At 36.5% G+C, this 21,910-nt stretch overlaps 1 protein-coding gene across 4 annotated transcripts in view; it reads right to left on the reverse strand.

The window, feature by feature from the left end:
* Window positions 1–21,910, reverse strand: part of LOC124162776 (uncharacterized protein KIAA0930 homolog) — a 41,791-nt gene that overhangs the window by 18,184 nt on the left and 1,697 nt on the right. For 3 of the 4 annotated variants that reach the window (XM_046539411.1, XM_046539410.1, XM_046539413.1), the window contains exons 3-8: window positions 15,821–16,000; window positions 12,505–12,606; window positions 9,936–10,085; window positions 6,564–6,705; window positions 3,460–3,566; window positions 1,263–1,425 (exon numbers count right to left, since the gene is read on the reverse strand). In XM_046539411.1, the coding sequence (XP_046395367.1) occupies window positions 1,263–1,425; window positions 3,460–3,566; window positions 6,564–6,705; window positions 9,936–10,085; window positions 12,505–12,606; window positions 15,821–16,000 (844 nt within the window). The remainder of the gene's footprint in view (window positions 1–1,262; window positions 1,426–3,459; window positions 3,567–6,563; window positions 6,706–9,935; window positions 10,086–12,504; window positions 12,607–15,820; window positions 16,001–21,910) is intronic. The other variant, XM_046539412.1, reaches the window with a different exon arrangement.

Raw genomic sequence — 21,910 nt, forward strand, 5'->3', positions numbered from 1 at the left:
CACTGCTAAGGGTGGAAAGAGTTCATAAATGTCCACACCAGTATCTATACCAATTGCAGAAACCCTTATAAAAGCAGCACGGGTAACCTAACATTTCAAGTTAGATTGGACTTAACTCATAAAATTACCATTATATATTTTACCAACCCAACAACTGACAGAGTAATTTTTCCTTTGTGCCACAAAAGAACATTATACAATCTTCCAAACTCCAGGTTGATCTTTGGGTTGGTGACTCAGATGCATGTTTGAACTCTCTAAATAATAAAGAGCTTTGAGAGTGTTAATACAGCAACTTCCTCCCAAAATTAAATTATTAAAATCAATAGATCAGGCACATATGAAATGATATGAAAGGTACTAAACAGGCAAAGATGTTTCAAGCCCTGTGCACAAAGTGTAGGCTCCAATGATAAGCCACTGTCTCCTCTATAGAAAGACTGCCATCACCCATGCACTGAGAACAAAATAGCTGTTGAATCAGAACAAAAACTGACTCCTTTTAAGATCACAGATCCCACTTGCAGTGAGAGAGTTAATTTTTTCCCTTGCTGTGGAAAAAAACATGAATTAAAAAAAAAGCACCTAGTAATGCTAAATCTTTCAAGCTCAGAATGGTGAAAACAGGTCCTTGTTAACTCCAACCATGCCACCATAACAAATGAAACAGTAGAATTCTGAAAAGCATTTTTGGTATAGCATTCATCCCCTTTTGGGTTGCTTTGCACCAGCAAAGTTAATTCCAAAGTCATCTAAGTCAATTAAACCACTAAAAAATTGGATAGCTTGGGACCATATTTAGGAGAAATACAGCACTTCAAACAAAATTTGGGTTTGGTTGTTCAATGTAACAATACTATACCAGTACTAAAGCAAAATGGACAAAGGCTTATGTACATAGAGGATAATTCCACCAGAGAAACAACTAAATCTCAAAATTTCAAGGAGCATAGTGATGAAGAAGCAGTGCTCATGTAAAATTGTCAAAATAATCGAAAATGCAAAAAAAATGAATAGAACATTAGGGAATGAACATATCTTCAATTCAGTTTACATTTAGTTCTCAGAGCCAGCTAGCAGTCTGATTAAAGAAGGTCAACAAATAGAGAGCTTCCAAACTAAAATTGTTTCTAGCAATGCCTTTTCCTAACTAATCTGTTAATAGATTTGGCAATTTGTGCTTCAAAGCCAACATTTGGAAACTGTGATGATTACAGCATGAGAGTGAAATAAAGCTGCCTCCCTTCTTGCACATAACTAACCATCTCGCACATCACCAGCTTCGATCTCAGCTAATCCGCCAGCCAAACAGTCGAGCCCTTCATTTTCTGAGCGTGACTTCTGACCGGAATCCGCATATGACTTGGTGCGCCATCCTCCTCTCACAAAATTGTTGAGATTAGAACTTGGGTCACTGAGTCTCCTCTAAGGGAAAAGAAAATCAATGCAATATTTCATTACTTGACAGCACAAGCCATGAAAAGAACATTTTATCACACCAGTACATCCTTCAACATAACAAAAAATTAATAAGGCCATATAGGCTAAAAACAATACAAAAATATTTGAAACAATAGTTAACACATTTTAACTAATTCTTTTTGCATATTGTCATGAAAAAATGATGGCTTTTTCTGCAATATTAAAAATGGTCCTTAAGACATGCGAATGCATATCCCTCTCTGTCTTGACAATGTAGCAGAGAGATGCATTAGCGTTGATCAGGCTGAAAGTGTTAAGAACCACAACCTTTGGAGGCTGTGAAAACACCGACTGGTACGTATACATAACAGTAAGCAGTTAGAAGTGAATACCAGTAAATCTCTTGCGACACTCAGAACTACATGTCTTTATTCATTGCTATAGTCACTACCAAATCATGGCAAAAGCAGCCCAATGGTAGGTTAATGTTTTGCATCCTGAAACATAAGTGACTTTTCATATAAAGTTTATAGACTCCATAACCATTTGGATCTTCTTTACTTAGAGTTATGCTCCCAGACACTCTGAAGAGGTAAGCTCATTGATTTTTTTAAGAGTAATGATAGTATGTAAAGATGGGTGAAACAGCTGCTCAATAACACTCGAAGTCATACAGGCAGAGCACGAATTACTTATGATGGACAGGTCATTTCATCACACAATAAAGAAGACAATTCATGAGTGGGGAAAAAGGAAATCATCAATTAAAATGGAAATTTATTATGATTTAGGTGAGGACATTTAGATACTAAAAATGAAGAAATATGCTAAGTATGTCCAAAAAGTATCAAAGTACAAAGAAAGTCCCCAAACAGTAGTTTTCAGTATTCCAATCTAATTTCCTAGTTCACTAACAGTCAATCGATGTTCATTTTCAAACCCAAGTTGCAAATGCTCGATGTTATCAGCCAGAATGAAGGTCACTACCAACATATGTGTGGTCATTTTTAAACTGCCTGTGCCACTCCTTTATGTATGTTATGCCCATCCTTTAATAAGTCCTGTTTCATTTCAATCATCTCCAAACAACTCTTTTCAAGATCGAAGCAAAACTTGATGCCTATTTGTTCACCTGTTCTTTCTGCCATTTTCAACAATAAATAAATGTTATGAACCAAAAACATGTTGCACATAAACACAAGCTGCACGTGATCCAAGGCTTCTGGCCAATACCTACAGCAATCAGGGAGTTCGTGAGGGACTACTGGTTGTGCTCACACCCCACATAGACAGCTTTAGCACTCTGATGCAAAGGTACGAATGCAGGTCGGATAGTTTTAGGACACCTCACAAAGAAGCCAGTAAATTTTTTCATACCATTTCACATGAATCTGTGAGTCTAGAAATCCCAAATACCTAAGCCTGCAATCAGGAGTTCCAGGGACCAGACAATAAGAACTTGGCATGTATCTACAGCCAGACTAATCTAATTTCAGTGCCAAGTTATACCAGTGCTCTCAAGGTGGCTGCCTAGAACTAAATTAAACTAATACCAAAGTAAAAGTTAAATAATTGCTGAGGCTAATATTAAAACTCCCACTTAAGCATTATTCTTTCAACACTTCAGAATTATTCTTTAAAGTCTTACAACATGCAAACAACTACTATCCTTGGAATCGGTCTATCAGAAACATAACACCCATCAAATCATCTTAGATTTTTTCATCCCGATATTGGTCACACAGAAGGCAATCATCCCTCTCTTAATATTAACTCTTAGCATGAAGGACCCACCCAGGCAGGACTCACAAGGCACTCCCAAAATACTTATTTGGATAAAACGAGTACACTTTACTTTCAAATCAAAAACAGAAAATCTTTGAAACACTTGTTACCACTGAGCTGTTGCATTGCAAAGGTTTCATTACTTATGGGAGGCCATACAGCAATAAAAAATGAAAAATACCTATAGAATTAAATGTGTAACATAAGACAAACAGGTACACACAGACATCCAAAATCAATCGCAAGGCTTACTTGATGTCGATAAAGATAGAAATCCTCAGGATCTTCTTCCCAATCTGAGTCCCAGGCATCAATAGCACACAATCCTGGTTCCGATGTTGGCGTCTCAGCTCCACAGCCTTGGGGAGTAAAAAAAATTCATGGGTTTATAGACAAGTAACTGTTTTCAATAAAGACAGACCAATGATTCAAACATAAAATTAAATTTATCCAACATAAATACACCAAGACACATACTCGGATCAACTACAGATAAAATACAATTAACATAACAGAGCAGAGGCAATAAACCTATCTGTGATGCTTGTGGTCCCACAAACATTTGTCAGACAGGGAGGACATTTGACATGACAATAAATTAACACAAGGCTTGCATCAGAAACAATAAATATACGTAAAAATTAGTTAGTCATCTATTGCAACACAAAAAAGGCAGTGATATGAAGGAAACGTTTCACCGGTGTGGGGCAAGGGTCCCAAATTGGATGTGCTGCAGGAATTAGAAATACATTATGTGTTTCACTGTCCGAATTCCAAAGATTGTAACATCTACCTCAAAAACTTCCCTTTAGCTAGCCTGGATTCTACCACACCATAGCCCCAAATGCCCTGATGCATTACCATGCTTGTTTCAACAAGCAAATTCTTCGTCATCCCTCCCCCTTTCGCCATCTCACCTTTTCTCCTTGCCATCTAACCTTGATTCACCTTCCAAGTGACTTCCTCATCTCCAGATGGACATATCATTTATATACAACAAGGTGTCCAGACTAACTAACAACCTTTATCAACCTTACGATCCCAAAGGGACCACCTAATGTTTTCGTTTATGGCCTTGCAGTCCCTTTAGGGCCCACTGAGACACACTTAGTTTAACATTGGCTTATAATGAGTTTCGTCACTGAGTTATTGTAAATATTTTTTAGGCTCCTGGAATGACACTTGCTAAGATCAGAAAATAGGTTACACTTGCCATTTGACTTAAAGCCGTCGTTTAAAGGTTAACAATGCACATACATACCAAACTACTGAAGGTATAGCGTAGAGATGGGTCAAAAAGAACCGAACTGCCAAAACGAACTGTTCACTGAAATGAACCGGTTCGAAAATGAACCGTTCTCTAAAACACCCTGTTCACTGTTCATGTCGGCACTGCACAATTGCGGCGTACTCGGTACAGTGTAGGTATGATCATCAAGAGGCATTTTGAACTGCAGCTTACTCGAGCAAGTGTGTTGTGGGTACAACAGATGGCGGTTACGAGGGAGGCCATCCAAGGCCGCCCAAGTGCGTCGTAGACGACCGAGCCCCTCCCCTTCTTTCTCTACTATTCCCCTCCGATAGCCACTGAACGGTTCGTTCTAACTAATATTTGAACTGATATTTAAAATATTAGTTCTTTCGAACCGTTCGAAAGATTAGATCAAATATTAGTTTCCTTGGGGCGTTCAGTTGGGATATCGCGTTCATTTTGATTTCGTATTTTGAACATTTGTGGATCTGTGGATGCATCTCCAAAAATATTGTTTAAAACGTGATTCATGAACTTAGGAAACGATTGAACTCATGATTGTGGAACATTTTTTTCGGTCCCTTTACCAAGTTGATATTTGGACTTAGTTTTTGGCGCCTACGATGAAATTTTAATTTTTTAAGTGCGCTGTATTGTGCAATGTGGATGCATCTCCAAAAATGTTGTTTAAAACATGATTCATGAACTTAAGAAACAATTTAAGTCTTTGGACTTAGTTTTTTCAGGTGCATCATCTAACTAGGAGTTTAATCGTTTCTTAAGTTCATGAATCGCGTTTTAAACAATACTTTTGGAGATGCATCCACATTTCACATCACATCGCACTTAAAAAATTTCATCGTAGGCGCAAAAAACTAAGTCTATAACTAAAAAAGAGTATATGATGACAATATAAAATGTGTACATTGTATCCACTATTTATGTTTTTCTTAGGTTGGTCGTACAGATATTTACTTTTAACTGGTTTAATCTATATTTTACCCTGCGTCGCTTAAGAGTTCTCAACTGATGATAGTGGGAAACACATATTTGGCTCCAAATTACTTGCTTGTATCGGCAAACTTTGGCAAGCTTGTAATAACCTATTAATTGCACACCACACTAGGCTTTCATGTACTCTAAACGCATGATAAACAATATTTTCTACCGAATGACCCTACCTGTTCACTATGAACCGATATTTTGAACCGTTCTTTTTACTGAACAGGATCAAAGTGAACGGTTCATAAAAATGAACAGTTTAACCCACCTCTAGTATAGCCTTGAAATTTTCACGATAAATTTTTTTTGTCATTTGTAGGTGCACAAAAGAAAGCCATTTTGCAAGAAAAAATTTATGTGGTCACTTTTACCCAATTACTGGTGAAATTTTGACTCACACAAGAAAAAAATTGAATTCTGTGCAACCTTTTCAATTTTGCATTTTAAAATCCATTCCACCGAATGGAATAACTTAACACCATGGTCCATTAAAAATAATAAATATTGGGGTCCATAGTAAAAGCAAGTGTGCATTCTTAAGAAGATAGCACTATGAATTGCACTGTTTACAGGATACTATTCAAGAAGTTTTGGTTGAAAGAAATGTACCAATAGACTCTCACTGTCTCCTCCTTTAATGTAAATTTACTTCTGCCATGGCAAAACAACCAAAATACCTTAATTTCAACCAAAAATTAATTGCAGCCAGGCCCGGCTTGACAATGACCCAATCTGAATGGAATATTTGGGGGCTCCATTGACTTAGCTTATACTATCCCAAACTTAGTTACATACATATATCAGTTGTTATTTGTGAGCATAATTAGCACTAATTAATGATTCACGATAAATATTTATGTGCCAAGTAACTATAACAAATAAAAAGATAGTCACCTAAGTTGCACACTACAACACTTTCAGTAGTTAGGATAAAATGTATGGATATGTATTTATCATTTAAGACTAAACAACATAAAGAGTAATGAAGCAGTAAAATTGCATGCGTTAAGTCGTAACAAAATCCACTACCACCATTAAATTAGCCTTAAAGTAACAATTTTCAGCACTAGTTATTGTTAATAATATCATGAGAAATTTTTACCTTGGGGTTTGGTAACAGCCATTTCTGCATGGCCTTTGCCTCGAGGCCCTTTCATTTTCACAAACTCCACCCTTCTGTTGGATGAGATTCCAGAGAATAGACCAAAAGTCATCCTTTGGGCCACTTTCCCGCCTAGACTAGACTGCATTGGTAAGTAAACAATGAAGTAAGTTATCACAGAAATACACCAGCCAACAGGATCTCCAACTTGAACAAATTTTAACATGAAGCTGGATTTATAAATATTGCAACAGATGAATCAGTGCCATAGATGTTTCAAATTGAAAATAATATTGGCATATTTGAAAATTACGGAAATGATAGTTCAAGCATCTAGACAAAAAAAATGAATAAGCAATAAATATGGGTTTTACCCACAATGGCAGGAATTCCAAGACAAATAAAAAAATTATTTCTCTGTGACATTGTACTTCGACATTATGTACTACTAATCAATAACATCTGAACACTTATAAGCTACTGCCCTTGAAATGACTCACTCAACCTCATCATTAATTTTATTTTGAAATATTGTCATTTCCATTAGATTTTTGGCTTCCTATCACCTTATAAATATTTTCCATAGATTAATGCAGCAAATATCCACCCAGCAAGCATACATAAATTCCTTTGGACGATCGATTCATTCTAACTACTGTCTGAATTCTTCAATACAGTGGAACTTGTTTAGTACGTCTCTGAAGGGACCGCAAAAAATGAACGTACTAACCAGGAAAACGTGCTAACGAGGAAAGTAAATAATAGCAGTCGGGGTAATTGAAATCTGTGGAAAAGTCGTCATAATTACATCTGCTATCGGTAATTCTCGTAGGATCGCCTTCTTAAACTCTTTTCACCTTTAAAATGAGCGCTAAATTGAAAAAAAATACCATGTGAATAAAAATCACAATGTTTCATAGATTTCCCGAAGACAGTTACATGAAAACGGCGTCTATCTCCCGTGAATTATCCGATATATATTTATAGAAAGAGGACAAGTAAAGCTAAGTCATGTCTTATATCTCACAGCATACTCGGAGATAATAACAACAACCCTGAGTATGTCAACTGATTGTTTTTAAACATCATTAAAATTGGACAAATTGTATTAACCTTTAATTACGGCGACAGCCGTGCACATTCGCATCTGGAATGAAACCATATCGGTTAAGATATCGATCGATATATCGATTAATAACACGCAAGATTATTATATTACAACGTAATTACAAGAAGATTTTTTATTATACAGTTGAAATTTACTTGTTTTTAAATTGTCTAATGTCGTCTGCTTTCGTGCCGAAATCAAGTATTTTAAAGCTAAGCTTCGCGTGGAGATCCAGAGCATCGTCTGCTCCCGCAGCAGTATTAAGTAAATACGCACGTACTCCAGAGCCTAAACGACGAGTTTATGCAGTACTGCTTTAGATAAAGTGGGATTTGGATAAGACTCATTTCTTCATCATGATAACTCGTGCAATAGCAACAATTGCCCACTCGCGAAATTTGTGCACAGCGGGCACTGCAGAATAGAAGGTGAGGAGCTCGGGGTGGGGAAAATTGGGGCTTCTCATTGGCTGTCAGACATTCAACTGATAGATGGCCGCATTTTATTATTCATCACGTCACTAGAATTGAGAAATGCGTTTAGATAAATCACAGTCGAAGAAAGAGATGTGGAATGAATGCAAGAATGTCAATGGCGAATAATAATAAATTAAATCATGAATTCGGAGGTTTACGACCCTTTAGAAGATAATAGAGAACGAATTGCGGGTTGCATCACGGCAAGCAATTGAGCGTACTAACCAGGAAAGCGCAATTTTTTCAAACGTACAAACCAAATACTTTTACCTGCATTTTGTTCATGTGGTACCGGGACCGAGAGAAATCGCCGTACTAAGGAGGAAAACGTACTAACGAGGAACGTACTAACCAAGTTCCACTGTAATTATTTTTTGGTTTTACTAATGTTACATTCCATTGAGCTTAGTCTACACAATGCATTTATCTGTGCAAATACATGATGAGTCAGATACAAGGATTGATTCACAAAATCAGAACAGGAGCAATAGTTTTCCTAGTCATGAATTTGTGCTTACTCATTTACACGTGTGGGTAAATTCTTAGCATAAACAAACCAAAGAATGTAAATATGTAAACCCAGTCAATGTAAATTTCCAACTATGTATATCATATTGCATACATCCCACTCAAAGTGTGTCCTGCAAAACCTGCTTTTTCACCTCATGGAACATAGGTGAAATCAATAGCATTATTATATACAGAAAAAACTATCATTGCTCAAAGTCAAAAGAATGAACCATGCTACCATGCACACTCAAATATATATTATCAGCTTAGGAGGAAGAAAAAATCTAATATAAGACTGTTACTATTGATTCCTACGCACAAGAGTTATCTGTGGGTAGATACCCCCCGGAGTGGCAAAAATAGACCCACATGATGCTAGTACATGTGTCACAAACCATTAAAAAATTAGAAGAAAAATAATCACGCAGTACCTCCACAAGTCTATGCATGATAAACATGGTGTACTCAGTTGCACATCATAGTGCAAAATTGCTGAAGGAAATAATAGCCAAATTGTACGGCTGAACAATTCTTGACTTTTTGAGATTCGAGCAAGATAAAAGTAATGCTCGACTCTCTATTCATGTTGAGATCAATAAGCTTGAAAAAAATTAGTTTTGAGGTAGTCTCAAGATGATTTAAGATCTCTATCATGATAGATGCATTACATGGAATTGGGAAAACTAAAATTAATAAATAGGCATAAGTAGAAAGTGGTCCACTATCTTCTTTAGTATGACAATGGACTATTCTGAATCAGGCAATCACAAAGCATGGCAAAAAATAAATATATCCAGAGCAGGTGCTTATCCATTACACAGAGCTGTGTTGTGCATTACGTTGACAAATTATGTAAGGAGAATACTTGGATGTACTTAAAATTATAAACATACATGCATGCATACATGCATTTTAAAAGCAAGGTGAATACATGAAACATTTTCAATGATATGCTTGGATAAAAGAGCATCATCAAACTGAATATATTCCTTCAATGGCCAGGTAAAAGAAAGATTAATTTACTAGTAATTGATTTGAGGTTTTCAGCTAAATCATAAAACAAAAGTGTTTTTCAGAGCCTGCCTTTCGGTAAAAGATTTGTCATCACAATATCATGTCAAAGACTAGAATAAGTTATGAGGTGTATAACTTCATCACAATTTGCACCACCATTCAAAATAAGCACATGCCTCTAAAACACACTACATTAACTCAAGCACAATACAACAGCAATTAACAGAAAATGTGAAAAGTAGATGTCATGAAATTGAAACCTACACGACTCACCCTCGCGTCGTACACTTTCTTGAGGGCATCATACCGTATAGACCCAAGAAAGATCACACCCTGCACGGCACCCTCTCTGTCAGATGCGACTAGCTCCACACATACCATTTCACCATCACGCACCAAAATATCACAGAATATCTGCAATGACAGTTGATGATAAAGTGGCTATAGTACTTTTGAATAAATATTAGAGATGTGAGAATAGTTTCCGTGAATACTTATACCTCGAATACTAGAAAGTATTCAATATTCAAGATCTAGATTAATTATACTTAAAGTGCAATCTCAAATGCCTCGAATACTTGAATTTTGCTCCATACACTGTCACACGCACACCATTTGTAGTTGACTAGGAAACCATGCAGAGGACTCTATTCATTTAGTGCATGCAGTGCCGTTTTAAGCAAGCTGATGAACTACATTAAATTCACGGATAAGAGTGGTAAATAGATATCGTTAGATGTGGGGGACCTAAAATGATCGGAGGAAAACTCTGAAAACCCCAAATTTCTCCCTTGAAACCCCTCCAAAAAATTGAAAACGGAGGGAAAAAAATTGACTTTAGGGGTACCTTCCGTCACGCATTCAGCTACTGCTCCCTAATGGTTCCACTCATCGGAAAGATCATCATGGATTCAAATACTACAAGGATGCGGGCTTCCCCCTAATGTCAGTTTTGTTTTTCTATGCTGAACAATGTCTCCTCAATTATGCAACAAAGTTGAAAAAAATCGAAATTTTCATTAAAATAATAGTAAAGAAAAACGGTTGATCTCGTCGAAGACTTCAACGACAGCATATGCAGTCCCCTGGATGAACGCATACCACCAATACACCAACATTAAAAAAATTATTTTCATCACTTCTCAATCTAAGCTCATCCAGGATGAACACACAAGGTGAAACTCGCTTTTGAATATGATGAGGTGTCTTCTGGAACAGAAACAAGGAATAACATTAGCTGCCTCTAACCTGAGTTTTAATGTGGACATAACTCCACCACAGTGGGATGCTATCAAGCAATAGATTAATGCTCTGGATGTTTTTGAAGGAGCAACATTTCTTGCAAGTGGAAGTGCAGTCACAGTTTCTTAAGTTATCCCCCTTGTGAATAGCATCATTAATATCCTAAAAACTAAAAAGCTTTTGCATATTCATCTACAAGGTTTCGTCAATGAATAGCTGTTTTCCATTCAAAGTCGGCATGAATTTCTTGGAAAAGAACAATTATTCACTTTTGCCACAATTCTTGATCCACAATTCAAAATCAGTGTGTTTCAAGATTCAAATAAAGTTGATATGATAAAAAATTAATAGGCTTTCCAGATGAAAAGTCTGTCTAAACAATGTCACCCAACAAAACAGATACCTTAGGAAAAGTGCAACTGAAAATAGCTGATGTAGAGCTACAACAATCAATATGGGGAATTTATTCAAAATAAAAAAGTTGATTTTTAAAATGTTTTATATACATACCTTTTTATTTATATACTCATCAAATGAAATAGAAGAATAACATTTACAATGCTTCGTGCAATTCTAGTATTCGAGGTATTCAAAATTTGAGATATTCGAATGCTCAAGATATGATTTAATATTCGAATTTGATATTTGAGCTCGAGAAATCTGCTACTTGACCCATCTCTAAAAAATATCATAAATATATACAAGCAACATCTGTTACAACATAAGGACTGATACCACCAGAATAAAGCTGCAGTCAGTAAAAAACAAAGATCGGAAGCAAGAGACCTAACAGTGACAGTAAGAAATGTAAAAAGAGTGACTTTTTCCAACCATTCGGAGAAACAATTTTATGGCACAAAGAATCTCTCAACATTTTCCAGCACCACATTTACATGAATCCTTACATATAAACGATGCAATTCATAATATTGACAGAAAGTAAACTGAGGATAGGCACATTGAAATGCCCTCTCATCAAAGGTACTGGTCAGATTAAAAAAAAAAAAAAAATTCATTAACATACTGCTAATAGTTATCACTTGATATCAATAAGTGAATGTGTAAGGCAAAAGAGTAAATTAAATCTCTATCAGATTAAAGAAATGGTTTCTCACCTCACTTCTATACTTTAAAAAGTCCAACCAAGATATTTAATTTATAGCAATTAAATGTCATTAAGTAGTGACTTACTAAGCACACAAATATTTTTCCAAAGATTTTATCAGCAATTTCGTAAGTCATCAGTGGTATTATATCCACCTAAATTTCATTGCTTATTTGTGGAAATTCGTTATAAGGTTCATTTTGTAACCACCGGGACAGGGACTGAGATTCTTAATTTTGTAATAACGTTTCTTTTACTCTAGATTGGATAGGCCTTTTCGTCGGGACCAATGATTTGCTTCGTAACAACGAGAACTTCGTAATAACATTGTTCATATTAACGAGAGTCTACTGTACCACTTTAAATGCAATTTCAATTTTTTCTTATCATTTCATACATGATTATTCTGATATAATTACATGTTAGAACCAAGTCAATCAATTTCAACATATTTTGTGTACACAACCTCTCCTGCTGTATCCTCACCTCATCAAAATTGTCCACCATAAAGCATATGTGTGGATAGGTCATCTCCTCCACCTCTCCCTTTGTGTCCATCCTCCGGCGGCTGGGAGAAGCATAAACTTTCTGCAAAGGGTATCATGATGATATGAGGAAAACATGATTAACTTCAAATTAACCCCCAAAATAGCTTTGAATACTTATTTGTATTGGGACAAAAATAAACATGAATTGTTGACATTGTAAAAATACCCCTGAAAACCTAGACCAATACTGATATGGTCCCATATAAAATCTTGTTTTGAACTCCTTGCACAACAAGAAGCCAAATGAAATAATCATTATATACATTAATAACGGATGGTAATTTAACATTTATATTTTTAAACATACAATTGGAAACATGAAAAATATAAAATTAAGGGTGCATTTGCACAGGAACTGCAGCATTTGAGAATGGCTTGGGGGGGTGTCAACGAAATCAATGAATAAAAATAATGCACTAAATACAGTGCAACCTCGATAAAACGACACCCCACGGTGCACCAATAAACACTCGCTATAGCGAATTGTCGCTTTACCGGAGGTGGTGCAAATAATAGCCAATATACCTCATATTACTCCTTTATTTTTATTTTATCACTTAGACGTGTTTGGTGTTTTTTTTGCCATGATGTGTTCCATCAGATGGTTCCTATTCACGCTACTCACGGACGTGCGGGTATGCTGCCGTCTGCTTTCTGCCGCCCGAGGAACAAAAGAAGATCAAGCATTCGCAAATGCTAATGCCACAATATTTTCACCAGAATTAACTACTTATTTATCGAACGACAGTTTACCACATAAATTTGAGACTGAGCACTCCATTAACTTCATTTCTAAAAGATCGCTAGCAATTACAGAGATTAAGGAGTCTTGGTGTAAGTTTTTCCGGCGGTGAAACCCTCGCTATGGCGAGAGCCAACACCAAAAGGGCCTCGTAAAAACAAATTTTTTAACACGCTTATTATAGGGTCAATTGATCGGCTATCTCTCGTAATAGCGGGGGTCTCGCTATAGCCTGTACTCGCTTTAACGAGGTTCCACTGTATACAAACTATCTTGCATGGCACCTCATTAAGTGAGTGGTGGGAGCTGTTGAGACATGAGCTACAGCATCAATAAAAACCCAAAAAATATAATAATGACTACATAAATTATGCTTCCAATTTTAACATAGACTAGCTTATTGAAGTTGTTTATTGCTTGAAGGAAAATGAATTCCCATGCACAGGGGTGGAAAAAAAATGATGCTCAGAACACGTTAACAGATATCTGGATGAGGTGACATGGGAACTATTTGAAATAGTCTTCCAATTATACATCAACTATAGATGGATCGGCTCCGGTTCCCAGTTATGCCAGTTCTTGGCCTGTGGAACCAGTATCGAGCACCAATCTCTTAAAGTCGGTACTTCGGAGCCGGCTAGGAACGGTCGCGAGGATTTGAATTTGGCACCCAAAGCTGAAATGGTATGCTGCATATTCAAGGCCAAAAAGTAAAAAAAAAGAAGATTTAAAAACATATATATTACTTTCCGATTGCATGGCATCCACTTTTTTACTTTTGAGAGTTTGCTCACTAACATGTGCATTTGGGGTTTGTCAGTTTGTCACTCTTACCAACATTGTCACATTTCCGTGGCCACGGCCACTTAGGCCCCCATCAAACGAGCTGACTTTTTGCTTGCCACCGTCTACAGCATCGTTCTTTCAACTTTCCATTGGTCTCTATGGATGTATTCAAACGAGTCGAATTGTGCCGTTGACGGCATGGCACCCATTTCAATGCGGCCCGGTGATAGGCCGCCTACGGCGTGAAATATTCTCAATGTTACATTGAGATCGCTTTCAGACGGAACGACTCTTTGCCAGCCGTCATTCACGTGAAAGTCAGGTGGCTTACAGACGAGACGACTCTGTGCAACACCGTGTGCCATGCCATGAACGGCGGCCGGCAGAAAACCTTCTTACGTAAAAGTGGTACTATGATTGATTAATTTGCATATACAGTAATTATTCAACATACGAGCAGGATACATTCCGAAAACTTGTTCGTAAGTTGCGTTAGCTCACAGGTGCTCAGTTTATCCATGGTGTGGCTGTACTGGCGTGTTGAGCAGTTTATAGTTGAGGTTATAAGAACTGTGACAGTGAAGCATGCGAATAAATTGTCCATTTCAGTAACAATTTAAGCTACATTGAATATACAGATAAATTTTCAACTGACTCACAAGTTACAATAAATTAACAGATGATGTCGTCAGATGTTGGGGGAGTTTCACCATTGATCCTGACTAGCTATCTAAGCAGTATGTTCTGTATTCAACCATATTTTGGGCAGCCCTTCAAAATTAACATTGTCCGCTGCTGTTATCAGAGAACGCCTGTTCAATACCGCAGGCAATATTTCAGCCAAAAAAAGAATAGATAGGGTAAAAATGCTGAATTTTTTAAATTGAACCCTGGAGAAATAACCAGTGACTGCCACATGTAATCTGACATATTGGTCGATCATGCATTCTTTAACGTGTTATTTAAACTTTTTTGCTTGGCTAATAAAATTATAGAGACGATCTTAAGCTTTTTTTCACAAAACTTTCCTGCCTATTTACATCTTTAGTGAAATTATTTTCATTTATTTCTGGTGGTTTTTCATTTAAATTTGCCATTAATTCATATAATAAGAGTTCATCCTTGGAACCGAGTATCGAGAACCAATGGGGGAGAACCGCACCATTACGGAGAACCAAGAAAATTTAAGCACTGACTCATCCTTAACATCAATGAAGAAATTCATAGAACCCAGAATTTCAACACTTAATATTCTAAGAAAGTCGACTCATTGCACTGTCATTGAAAATAATTAAGAGTTCAAAAGTGTTCATATTACATTATTGATCAACTCTCATCAAGAAGGGACAGTAAGAACCTGAGATTTTGAAAAAGATGTAAATGGTACAAAATCCCTACTAGATTAAATATTTTTTCAATACTTTAACTGTACTCTATGGAAATTATCACATAAACATTCAACAACAGCAACTGTAGCATACATTACGCTACCATATTTGTGATATTTTTGCACTGGCAACAATCAAATCTCCAGAACACCATATATGTATACACATGGCTTACTATGGTAATTTTTATGACCACATTTATGCTCTCCACACCAATACCTTCCATTATTCCATAAACATATAAATATTGCAATTCAATAGATTTTTTGAATGGGAGGGCTTGAGATAGCTTTGAGACGAAACAGGATCATTACCTATTCCATCAATTTTTCATTTACCTGTGAATGTCTCTTCAGGACTTGCAACTCTTTTGGACTAGTACGAGTGCAGATAGCCAAGGTGAGGGTGTAATCAAACTGGTGGACAATAAGGTTCAGGTACACAGTCTCCTCCCAGTCAATATCTGGATCTCCGATGGGCAATTTTCGACTGTCCTTCCGAAATACCTCAACCTCTGTCTGTAAAACATTCACACAATTCATTCTAACAACTTGAGCTCAAGAATATCATACATCAAATTCACACCATGCTGCGAAGTCCACTATGCCTATGGTGAGGCCCACTAATGAAAAAATGCCACACAAGAGAAGCTAAGTTGCAATGAAAAGCTCAAAAAATATACAAATTACCACAACTTATGAAATTTTATTTAATCAAGCTGTTCTATCAAAGCAATAATAAAAAAATTACATTTAAACCAGAAAATCAAATTACACTCTTCCTCATGGGTGTACCCAGGATCAAAACTTGCCATGGTTGTTCAAGTTGTAACATGTTAGCACAGAAAAAAGGCAACTGCCCAACTAATGAGGTTTATCTCTTCACAGAAGCCCATGGCATTGTCTGCTGGGCCATTTCATCTCAAATCAGGCAGATAGTGCAAAATCATGTCAGGTGACCATCACCGATTTCTCTGAAATTTATATATGTGAAAGCAGTATCCTTATGATGAATAACGATGACTTTATCTCTGCTCAGAACTGAACCGTCATAAAGTTACCGCCCCTTGAACATTGCAGTGTCAGGCCTCACAGTAAAAAATGAAAAATCACATAAATGCTGATTACTTAGGAACCATGGCCCATAAAGCAGTGCTTATTGTTTTATTTTGAAGAAAATTTATTTATGCACATTATGGCATAACTTTCAAGTCATTTGAAGCAATAATAAACAAATAGGACTTGTTTAAACAATAAAAATTAGTCATTATTTAACAATTTATTACTAAAAAAGGCCACCTTTTATTTTCTTTAAAATTTCTCAGCAGGTAGTTTAAATGTTCTGCTTTCAATAAAAAAAATAAAAAAAGGTAGTATTTTTATACTTTTTGTTTTAAGGCATGTCAAAGTTAGGCATGTTTTCGACTCTTTTACACAAAAATTGCATACCTTCAAGGGGGGGAAAAATGCAGTTTCATTCTACTTAGCATTCATAACAGTGAAAAGTTCATATCTGAGTGATTGGTTACATCTATTGACTGAAAGCAAGTTCAATCTTGTTTACTTCCATGGCATCCAATGTGTGCAAACACCCACTGCTACTGGCTGGAAACGGTGAATGGGTCACAATTTGCACAGAGTATTTTTCAATGGCAGTTCACATAAGTCTTTCTTCTACTTTGGGCCATGTGGAACATTTCGATGGACCATGTGGATGCATAAATGAGACACTAATGTCATTCTCTTCTAAAGACACTGCAGTGATTTTTGAAATTGACCAGGTTTTTCGGAAACACACAATGAAGTCATTCATGGTGAGATTTTGAGTACTGTACATATGTCATTATATCTGAATTTGTTAGTGTCACAGCCTGTTTGATTGTGTGGATTATAGAGCGAGCTTTAGTTGTCCCGTGTCTTTTAACTACCAAGCATGAAACTGTGTATACCATGTACAGGTGCTACTTTCACCCAATCATTTTTTTGTCTACATAGGGTGGTTTCCTATTATTGTTCATCGCCTAAATCGAAAGATTATTACTGCTGGAGTACATATATCTCGCTTTTAGATTTTAAAATGATGATATCTGTTTTTTGTGATTAAATGAAAAGTGAACATTTTCAAACGTTCGAAAACGCGACGGCTAAGTATGAATGCTGCGAAAAGCCCGTGTGACCTCTGGCTGCTTGCTGCCGAACATGGCGGTAGCGCTGAGTTCCTTGCTAGCAGGTAGTGCTTGGTTTAAATAAGGATTATTAATACCCTATAAAACAAAGATAACTCTCTGACCAAAGGCAATTTTAAGAGGGGATTGTTAAGGGATGCTTCCCTGAGCTCTGTGCCTCATGTATACATTGGTAATCTCAGATGATGTAAAACTCCCATCTACTCATATAGCATCTAGGTCCCTGTGACGTCATGTGGAGTGGCATCGTATCGGCGCCAATCTATCCTTTTTTAAATGAGGTTAAAATTGACCATTAACATTCGTCTAAACAGGGATTTCTAAAAATCAAATAAATTGTATATTATGAATATGCTAAAGGTGGGTAACGAATCGCAATCAATGCCTTTCTTTTCCTTTGATGAAGGAAAATGAAAGGAATGAACCCTATTTGGCTAGTTTAACATGTGTAAAATGCAAAAGTTTGATATTAGGCAAGGATATACTCACATGTTGTACAAAGGACTTGTTTGAATTTACTTGCCTTAATTGAAATATCTCAGGTTTTAGTTTGTGTCATAATTTTTGACCAATTCTTGCAACTCTATCAGATGGACCCAATTCATGTCCTGTTGCATTGAACAACCACCAATGACTTTCTTCCTGTTTAAGACTTTTCTCCAAGTCAAATATCTGAAATGTTTTTTTTAATTAGCGGCTGACTTTTCTAGAATATATGATTTATTTCTCCATATGATATCTTTTTACTCTATTGTTCTTCTATTTGATTCATCCTAAGAAAAGCATGTGCAGTGTCCTGTGAGAAATCATCTGAAGTGCCTGCATATCTTAGTTATTATATTCCACACAGGTTAATATTGATATCTGTACTTTTTCCCAGTCATACAGTTGTACTTAATCTGGAAGAATCACACTCCAATTCTCGGAAAAGTCGAAATGAAGCACAAACTCCATACCAATTAGTGTTACCAACTTCTCTTTTTGAATAGCTTCCCTTTCTTTTTTCCAGATATGGTGATGATAAACACCTTTCTTGGTTCAATCCTAAACTTCAGCAATGAATTTGTCTGAATGATTCTCAGTGGCAGTGAACACATCTTGCTGATTAGGAGTTACACAAGAACAATCTTTATCATCATCCAAGTAAAATGAAAGCACAATGTTGATTGAGCACTATGAGGAAGAGGATGCCAACAGTATACATCAGCATTGCCCCATATTCCGAGTTGTTTTGTAGCTCTACATGATATGTCAATCGTATGTTTGGTTGAAACTGGAAAAGCAGCCATGTTATGTTGTTTAGATTAACTTGTGGAAAAGAATGATAAAATTTGAAAATAGTCACTCATAGACATTTTACTCTCGCTTCTTCAGAAGCTGCTGAGACATTATTTTACCATGAAGTACATATTACATTTATTACCATGAAGTACATTTACAATGAAGTATATTTACCATGAAGTACATTTATCACTTTCATTAAGTTAGTAAATTCTTGCCTAATATGAAACTTGCATTTTACACATGTTAACAAGCTCAATTTAGACAAAAAAATGATTGGGTGAAAGTAGCACCTGTACATGGTAGGTATACACAGTTTCATGCTTGGTAGTTAAAAGACACGGGACAACTAAAGCTCGCTCTATAATCCACACAATCAAACAGGCTGTGACACTAACAAATTCAGATATAATGACATATGTACAGTACTCAAAATCTCACCATGAATGACTTCATTGTGTGTTTCCGAAAAACCTGGTCAATTTCAAAAATCACTGCAGTGTCTTTAGAAGAGAATGACATTAGTGTCTCATTTATGCATCCACATGGTCCATCGAAATGTTCCACATGGCCCAAAGTAGAAGAAAGACTTATGTGAACTGCCATTGAAAAATACTCTGTGCAAATTGTGACCCATTCACCGTTTCCAGCCAGTAGCAGTGGGTGTTTGCACACATTGGATGCCATGGAAGTAAACAAGATTGAACTTGCTTTCAGTCAATAGATGTAACCAATCACTCAGATATGAACTTTTCACTGTTATGAATGCTAAGTAGAATGAAACTGCATTTTTCCCCCCCTTGAAGGTATGCAATTTTTGTGTAAAAGAGTCGAAAACATGCCTAACTTTGACATGCCTTAAAACAAAAAGTATAAAAATACTACCTTTTTTTATTTTTTTTATTGAAAGCAGAACATTTAAACTACCTGCTGAGAAATTTTAAAGAAAATAAAAGGTGGCCTTTTTTAGTAATAAATTGTTAAATAATGACTAATTTTTATTGTTTAAACAAGTCCTATTTGTTTATTATTGCTTCAAATGACTTGAAAGTTATGCCATAATGTGCATAAATAAATTTTCTTCAAAATAAAACAATAAGCACTGCTTTATGGGCCATGGTTCCTAAGTAATCAGCATTTATGTGATTTTTCATTTTTTACTGTGAGGCCTGACACTGCAATGTTCAAGGGGCGGTAACTTTATGACGGTTCAGTTCTGAGCAGAGATAAAGTCATCGTTATTCATCATAAGGATACTGCTTTCACATATATAAATTTCAGAGAAATCGGTGATGGTCACCTGACACCCCTCTGCCTGATTTGAGATGAAATCCCCCTGCTACCACGTTGAATGTAACACTGCTTGTAAAAGGCATACTTAAAGACATACAAGGAGATCGGATGAGATTAGGCAACACTGCTCCATGAGCAGATTCACGATGTTAATAAGACTGAGGTCTGAGAGCAACTGAATTTCCGAAGCGCTAGGCCACACCAGCAGTCTGCCAATAGGGTTGTTTCCTATTATTTTTTTATTGCCTAAATCGAAAGATTATTACTCCTGAAGTACGCATTTCACGCTCTTAGATTTTCGAATGACGATATCTATTTTTCGCGACTAAACAAAAAGTGAAAAATTTCAAGCGCGCGAAAACGCGACGGCTAAGTAGGAATGATGGGAAAACTCCGTGTGACGTATTTCTGGTTCCAGCTGTCGGCGTGTGAGGTGACCTTGGGGCGAGGTTTGAGCGCTGATACGACGCAGGCTGCTAGCAGGTAGCGCTTGGCTTAAATAAGGATTATTATTCCCCTATCAAACGAAAGAAACTTTCTGAACTTAAGTATTTTTAATGTGTGATTATTAAGAGATGTTTCCCTGAGCTCTGTGCCTCATGCATGCATTAGTAATCTCGGACGATGTAAAACTCCTATCTACTCGTATAGAAACTAGGTCCCTGTGACGTCACATGGAGTGGAATCGCATCAGCACCAATCTGACCTTTTTCAAATGAGGTTAAAATTGACCGTTGCCATTCGTCTAAACTGGGATTTATAAAACCAAATAATTTGTATATTATGACTACACTAATGGTGGGTAAGAAATCTCAATCAATGCATTTCGTTTTCTTTGATGAAGGATACTACCCTATAGGCAAAGGGAAAGTCTCGTGTCGAGAAACTACCCCTTCCCTCACTCCCACTTCCTTTGGCCACACCAGCTCACCCATAAAATATGCAGATAAAATGAACAGAGAATAGGAGGAGCTAGACATGAATGGCGAGAAAAGGAAACTTCTAGACTTTAAATTGTCATTTAAATGTGTTTTAAAAAATCCAGCCCAATTTCAAGCCTGAAAAACATGGTTATACAAAAATTCCACTCAATCAAAAATGTAAGGCAGCATTTTGCTCACAAGACAGTTAAGCGTATCCTGTGAATTCAAGAAATAGAAAAAAATGCTACAACCTTTCATTAAGAGTTACAGAGCATGAGTTCATAATATCATAAACCTTTTTGCAAATGGGTTTAGCCTGTTGATTATTCATGACGAATACCTCGAGAAGTAAAGATCTAAAATTTCCAAATTAGAAGCATTGATACCCACCGGGTTGCGAGTGTTTGGTATACGTTCACAGAAAAATTCAATATGATACTATAATTTAAGTAAATGAAAGGTCGTAGCACTTTTCCACAAGAATTTTTAATGCGTACAACGCGTTTCGGCTCACTGAGCCATCATCTGGTACAAGACGCTTGAACACATGTGAAGATCCCTTTTATACCCTTGAGAGAGGAGAGTATTGGAGAAGGAGAGGATTTGACATCTTTGAGGATGTTTTAATGTCAAAGATGTCAAATCCTCTCCTTCTCCAATACTCTCCTCTCTCAAGGGTATAAAAGGGATCTTCACATGTGTTCAAGCGTCTTGTACCAGATGATGGCTCAGTGAGCCGAAACGCG

This window comes from Ischnura elegans, chromosome 7 (assembly GCF_921293095.1).
Source record: "Ischnura elegans chromosome 7, ioIscEleg1.1, whole genome shotgun sequence".
Lineage (NCBI taxonomy): Eukaryota > Metazoa > Arthropoda > Insecta > Odonata > Coenagrionidae > Ischnura > Ischnura elegans.